Source organism: Rhodamnia argentea, chromosome 8 (assembly GCF_020921035.1).
Source record: "Rhodamnia argentea isolate NSW1041297 chromosome 8, ASM2092103v1, whole genome shotgun sequence".
In the NCBI taxonomy this organism is placed as follows: Eukaryota; Viridiplantae; Streptophyta; class Magnoliopsida; order Myrtales; family Myrtaceae; genus Rhodamnia; species Rhodamnia argentea.
This window is the reverse complement of record NC_063157.1, coordinates 10,013,484-10,020,332: the sequence shown is the minus strand read 5'-3', so window position 1 is coordinate 10,020,332 and position 6,849 is coordinate 10,013,484. Positions and strand designations below refer to the sequence as shown.

Sequence of the window (6,849 nt, the reverse complement as noted above, 5' to 3'; positions counted from 1 at the left end):
TAATCAGAAGATTTGAAGACCCTTTTGTTCATACTGTCCATTAATGAGGTCCAAGTTGTGCAGCTAATTGCGGCTTACGTCTCGAATTAACACTTTCCATTTCTCTTGTTTTTTTGGCCTTTCTGCATTTTAATTTTCCTTTTGGTTAGAGGTGGACAAAAGGTAGCAGATGACACTGGTCCTGCTTCAAAGTGGCTGTAAAGCAAAGCACGGACTCTGCGACATCGCAATGCTGCCTCTCGTTTGTTGAGTCAGACTCAGAGCATCTATCTAAGAAGATAAGCGACCAAAAAGAGGGGCCTCACCGACTAAAAACTTTAGTGGGATTCCTCATACTTTGCGTATGCTGATGTTCCTTTCGACATGTTTTCCAGCATCTGTTGACATGGATTTCCGTTGGAGTGTCTTTAACTGTCAACCGTCACCATTTCATGCAGAAGAAGGAGAAGGAGGAGGAGGAGGAGGAGGAAGAATCTTGCAGCTCAATGGCTGACAAAATCCTTGCTTTTTCTTTTATCTTTTTTCCCTTTCGGTTGAACTTGAATAGCACAATCTCTTCCCAACCTCTCAAATTATTCACTGACATTGAATAGTATGCTGCTTGCTGGCTACATGAATTCACTATGGTCATATTAAATCAGCTACGGCCGCCCTATGGAACCTAACTAAGCACTCTCTGGAAAAAGGCCCAGACCTCTAGGACCTTTTCTTAATTTTGTTTTAGGACTGCAATAAGTTGAGGCTATTTTGGTTTCAGCTCAAGGGTTAGCTAACTGCCCCCACCAACTCTTCACTTGCTCGCAATTGAATGCAATTTTCTCAAAGGAAGAGCCTTTTTAGATACTTCGTAACTCGTGTAACCAATTCCCGCACGCAGGCTATTTTGCGATTCTTTTCTTGTAGCATCTTTTCGCGAGGGGTACGATATTAGATCGAGAAAAAGTCGATACGATCTAAGTACAGTTGTATTATCATATACGAGTTACATGTTTGTAACTATAAACTTCACATTAGTGCAATTGCTAAAAAAGTTCCCGCGCACCACACATGACTTGTCCATTTCTATTCTTTGATGATCCCCGTGATGCGTATGGTACATGTGCCCGCTTACCCGGTCCATGTCTTTCTTTTTCTCATTTCCTTTGTCATTTAGCTGAAGATTGCTCTTGACTGCCCTAATACATTCAAAGGCATTACGCATGAATACACACACCAACAAAAGCACAAGTCCATCTCAGTCAATCACGCACCTTTCCTTTCCTCCACAGTTGTTCAATGCATTGCAATCCCCCTAGGGAAACTACTGAAGCCATCAAGCCTAGTGGAAACAGAGACCATGCTCGCGCAATCAAGGTGGATTTTTTGGGGGCAAGTTGAGCAAGTGCAAAGCTCCAATTAAATGCGCTTCGTCGGCATCTTAACACCACCCCCACGAAGAATCAAATTCAATTCCTTCCTCGCCCAAATTGCCACCTCTCTCTGACCGGTCTTCAACTGAACCAATGGGGCCTCTTCCCAACGTGCCTTGGTCCTCACAAACTAAAAAGGGTCAAAAAGTCCACCAAGAGGGATCACAAACCTAGGCAGAATACAGGGAATTCCACGAAACAAAGGGCAGAAAAAAAGTGGGAGTCCTTCCCACTCCATGTCCACAATACTTGTGTTAATTTTTAAGCAGTTTCTGTTTCTTCTTTTTTTCTGTTTCAGTTGGTAGTTTTGATACTGTTCCTCCATGTTTCCATCCCTCTGTTTTATTCCCCACCACTTCCCATCCCCTTCCACTTCTATATAAACAATGGACTTGTCCATCTTCCTCCTCACTTCTCTCCCTGGCCTTTCACTTGAAGTTCCAAGCTGCTCTCTCTCTCTCTCTCATCTTGGGGCTGAAACTTGTCAGTGCTAGCCAAAAATGGGTTCTCTTGGATTCACCATTGTGGCCTTCCTCGCGTTGCTGAAGACAGCCCAAAGTGATGGGAGTGGATGGAACAATGCCCATGCCACCTTCTATGGAGGCAGTGATGCTTCTGGAACAATGGGTGAGTTAGCAGTGTGACAAAACAGCAATCCCCTTCCTTGCATTCCCATGAATTCTGCACTTCTTTTCCCGTCACGCGCATATCTTCCCCCGGCAGGTTCGCGAGAAATCTTTATCCTAGATTCGCCGTCGTCAGATAGACAGACATATCACATGTTCTTACAACATTTTTTTGTTTTTTTTTTGGTTTCTGAGTCGACAAGTTCTTTGGATCTGTTTCAGGTGGGGCTTGTGGGTATGGCAATCTATATAGCCAAGGGTATGGCACGAACACGGCTGCCCTGAGCACCGCCCTGTTCAACGATGGGCAGAGCTGTGGGGCATGCTACGAGATCCAGTGTATGAACGAGAAGCAGTGGTGCTTGTCTGGTTCCATCATCATCACCGCCACCAATTTCTGCCCTCCTAACCCTGGCCTTCCCAACAATAATGGAGGATGGTGTAATCCCCCTCTCGAACACTTCGATCTCGCCCAGCCGGTCTTCCAACAGATTGCTCAGTACAAAGCCGGAATAGTCCCTGTTCAGTACAGAAGGTGAGCACATATATAGTTGAATGAGCTTAGTGGTTTTTTTTTTTTTTTTTGGGTTAGATCATGGCACGTTCCGTTTTGCTAGGAAACACTAGTTGAAGTCCTTTCGACTCTTCATCATCGACGAGCACGCTAACGATGTATGTGTTCATACAGGGTGGCTTGTGTGAGGAAGGGTGGGATCAGATTCACTATCAATGGCCACTCTTACTTCAACCTGGTCCTCATAACCAACGTGGGCGGCGCCGGGGACGTGGTGGCGGTGTCGATCAGAGGCTCCAACCCCGGCTGGCAAGCCATGTCCAGGAATTGGGGCCAGAACTGGCAGAGCAACTCGTACCTCAACGGCCAGGCCCTCTCCTTCAAGGTCACCACCAGCGACGGCCGCACCACGGTCTCCAACAACGCGGCCCCACCCAATTGGTCCTTCGGCCAGACATTCAGCGGGTCCCAATTCTAAACCCGACCCACCAAAAAAACCCGAAAAAGCTAACTAAGAAAACTACACTTCTTAACCCAATGAAGGGCCTAATTTTAATTTCCTTCAGTCTAAGATAGGCTTCTAAAGCATAACATTTGACATTATGTATGTTGGTTGGTCATGTGGTTGTTCTAGTCTCCCTGCGGTGGGCCTTTTTCGGAGCAGTCCCCCCGAAGTCGTTTCCCCTTCACTCACGCTCTCTATTCAAACGGGCGTGACGTGGCGTCGTGTTGTACCATCGTGTCGTGCACGGAGGCGGTCTACACATCGTAGGAGGCCTCTTTTTAGTAACTTACTTATATACGGAAAGAACCATTTTGGCTGAGGTGAATTGAGGAACGGTCACCCGCCCAGGAAGATTGCAAGTTCTAATGTGTAATTCTAGGCTTCACTTCTCTCAGTAAGAGGAGGTTGTGGAAGACTTTTAGCTGTCTGCTTTTTTTTTTTTTCCTGTTGTTTTGGAAGCTCAGAATGCACTGAGTTGAGCAGTGACAAACTTTTTTTTGTACACGGCTGAATCAGCGGACTGTGTACTTGAGTCCTATAAACTACATGTGTTCTATGTTATTTCGTTCAGTGTATTTTTTGGGGCCGACACGTTCCGGTTGCAGATGCACGAGACATCTTTCATTGCCTAGCAACACGTGAGAGGGAGCGATGGTAAACTGAATTTAGGGTTTTGCCTGCCCCCCAAACGGCAGCTTTTGCTTTACTAGAGAGAGAGAGAACATAATTAAACACCCGTCCGGCTCAGTCGGTCCGGTCTGTCCATGTCCATGCAAAGAACCGGGAACATGGCCGTTTATTGTCGGCTCCAAAACTTTGGAGCTGGTCCGGTTCCCTAGTTAGATTGGGGACCGATGCTCACTCTTAAGGTAATTTACTCAAACTAGAATACGCTACATGGATCGGATTTTCTCTACGGGGCTCAAACTCAATACATGTTTTTAACAGTTCCACCGGTCGCCCTTTCTCGTGCTCGCCCATCACTTATAAGTGAAAAAGAAACTCTCATATCAGTTTATGAGGTTGAATGCTCTTTTAAATTAGCCCATAAAGAACAAGCAGTCAATCATATCCTTCAAAACACTAGAGAGAGAGAGAGAGAGAGAGAGAGAGAGAGAGAGAGAGAGAGGATTCAAGAACGATCTGACTGGAAATAAGCTTAACTGTCCCCACATCAATGGAACTCATCTCTTGAAATTTGATTCTGCATGAGAAATACTCGAATTACAATGAAAACGTATTAATTCGCAGCAACTCACGTCGAAACACAAAGTTAGGCGTGGCGTGGCGTATCTTGTGGTATTCGGATTTTCTCTTTGTAATTCGTGTTCAACCTCTCTCGTATAAGCCATGCAAACGGATGTTTTCTAGCATTACCGACTCTAAAAAAGAATCAACTACAAATTTGATCGATAGATGGCACAAGTAACTACCTGATAAACTACTATTTTCCACGATAATTTAAGTACTTAACGAAAAAAGGCCACCTCTTTTTGAAATTCAGTGCATAAATTGAGGATTTTGTTAGCATAGTGCAAACGGACAGCAATGATCTTAGAGCAGATCTTCTTTGCTTTATGATATTACATCATACCATCAATATCATGGCATGGATGTTATGATATAAATATTAAATAATGCCATCATCTAGTAATTTAAGTTTTAGAACAATTGACGGTGATTATATGCGAAATTTTACATGGTATTGGACATGCATCCCTTACTATTATTATTATTTTTAGGGAAAATTTCAAAAAAGGGCACGAAGTGGTCTCATTTTCTCAAATAAGGGTCTAGAGTGAATATCGTTTCAAATAAGGGCCTAAAGTGCTCAAATCGTTTCAAATAAGGGCCTAGTTTAAGGACATTTTTGTCTTTTAATCTTTTGGCCTTTTCTTTTCTGTTTTTATTTTTTTCTCCTCCCCTCCCCTCCTGTTCATCATCTCCTCCAGCACGTCTTTTTCAACGGGTCCTCCATCCCTCGCACGAACGGGAACTCCCGCTTGTTGTGCGGCACGTGCGTGATCGCCACCGCCACGGGGTTGCTCATCGCCAGCGCCCCTCCCACTGCCCATCCACCGACCGCATCCGCACTTGCTCCCGGCTCAAGACGCCGGGCTCCGCCAACATGGTCCGGCACACTTCCCAGAGCCGAAAGTCGAACTCGTCCGTCTCTAGCGCGTGTGCGCGCGAGAACAGGAGTGGTGCCGAGCTCGTCGAGTCGTAGCACGACACCAAAACCGGCTTCAGCGTGTCCCTCAACGTCGGCTCCCTCTCCGCCCCGTTGCTGGAGGACTCCCTCACGAGCCTCTCCAGCTACGCCGTCGCCACATCATGGAGCCGTGAAGCCCCCTGCCGGAGCCTCTCCAGGAACCCGCCCGAGCCGGAGACGGGCTGCAAGCGGTAGAACTTCCAGCCGTGGTCGACGAGAAACTTCCACGTGTCCTCTTCCCAGAAAAGCGGGTGGTCGTGGTCCTTTGTGGAGAAGAGCATGGCGGTAAAGATGTCGCCTACGCCGGTGCCCGCGGCGACGTCGAAATGATCGGGGATGCTGGCGTCCGGGTTGCCGGACTTCGACTTGAGGGCATGCTCCGGATAGCCGAGGGCTTTGCCAAGGAGGATACCCCACAGGCCGCCGTAGTCGACCCACCCCCCCGCCCCCCCTCTCTCTCTCTCTCTCTCATTTCCCCGTTGAGTGCGTCAGTAGATGGAAGATGAAGACGACCATGCATTCAAGTCAGAAGAGATGATGAAGGGGAGGGGAGGGGAGGAGAAAAAAAGAAAAACAGAAAAGAAAAGGCCAGAAGATTAAAATACAAAAATGTCATTCAAATAGGCTCTTATTTGAAACGATTTGAGCACTTCAAGCCCTTATTTGAAACGATGTTCACTCTAGCCCTTATTTAAGAAAACGTGACCACTTCGAGCCTTTTTTTGAAATTTTCCCTTATTTTTATGATTAGTCTTAGGTAAAAGTCCAATTTACGAGTTGAGAAATAATGTTAAAACATCTAAATGTTAAATCAAGCATTCATCTAATATCTTAAATTTTTAGAAGAGTTGGCCATGCTCTCACAAAATTTTTGTTAGATAACAACCGAACATAATGTGCTCACTAGACAAATGCCGAAACTCGACGAAATTGGAACATAAGATACTGACGATGCCGGGGAAAACCAATCATCCTGCCTAGCCAAACGAAAAGCGTGTTTTACCCACTGGGCACGCGACCCGATTGTAAGGGAATGGGTGGGGGTGGGGGTGGGGGTGGGGGTGGGGGTGGGGATTGTTTAACTTCAGATGTGGGGTTCGTTTTCCAGAGGCATAGTAAAAGTCAGAGAGGGAGAGGTTTTCCAGAGGCATAGTACAAGTCAGAGAGGGAGAGGAAAGTTACGGTAGGACCGACCAAAACAAAAACAGAAAGCGCTTTTTGGGGGCTTCAACTCGCCGTGCTTTGGTCCTTTGCTTCGCGTCCCTTCACCGATCGGCTTTGGTCGAGCGCTTCCTTCAACCTAGGAGAAATCACGAAGCACAATCTCTGGGTTCGAACGTCGCTAAACGCCCATATCGTTAGGACATCCGAGACCACCAATTGACTTTCTTTAACAAACGCCTTCCAGCCGCCAGTAAGAACATACACCTTGTCGCACCAAAATTTGAACCGCACAGTATATGTCTTCCCCTCTGTGTTGAACGTCTTCACCTCTACGCCTATCGCCGGATCGTCGCCTGTCCTAAGCAACGGGAGCACAAACTCCAGGACGCGCTCCTTCACCAGGATGAGCCGGTTCTGTT

The 6,849-nt window shown here is 46.5% G+C and overlaps 1 protein-coding gene across 1 annotated transcript; it reads left to right on the top strand.

The window, feature by feature from the left end:
* Window positions 1–1,747: 1,747 nt before the first annotated feature.
* On the top strand, window positions 1,748–3,615 carry LOC115736560 (expansin-A10-like). The gene is made up of 3 exons (XM_030668309.2): window positions 1,748–2,036; window positions 2,258–2,570; window positions 2,724–3,615. The coding sequence occupies exons 1-3, from the start codon at window positions 1,910–1,912 to the stop codon at window positions 3,025–3,027; spliced, it is 744 nt and encodes a 247-aa protein (XP_030524169.1). The 5' UTR covers window positions 1,748–1,909; the 3' UTR covers window positions 3,028–3,615.
* The last annotated feature ends 3,234 nt before the right edge of the window (window positions 3,616–6,849 follow it).

What these genes read in the sequence shown, in the direction of transcription:
- LOC115736560 (XM_030668309.2), top strand. Translation starts at nt 1,910, where the DNA reads ATGGGTTCTCTTGGATTCACCATTGTGGCCTTCCTCGCGTTGCTGAAG. An exon ending in TGATGCTTCTGGAACAATGG is followed by an intron (nt 2,037 to 2,257) that starts GTGAGTTAGCAG and finishes GATCTGTTTCAG; the next exon opens with GTGGGGCTTGTGGGTATGGC. An exon ending in GTCCCTGTTCAGTACAGAAG is followed by an intron (nt 2,571 to 2,723) that starts GTGAGCACATAT and finishes GTGTTCATACAG; the next exon opens with GGTGGCTTGTGTGAGGAAGG.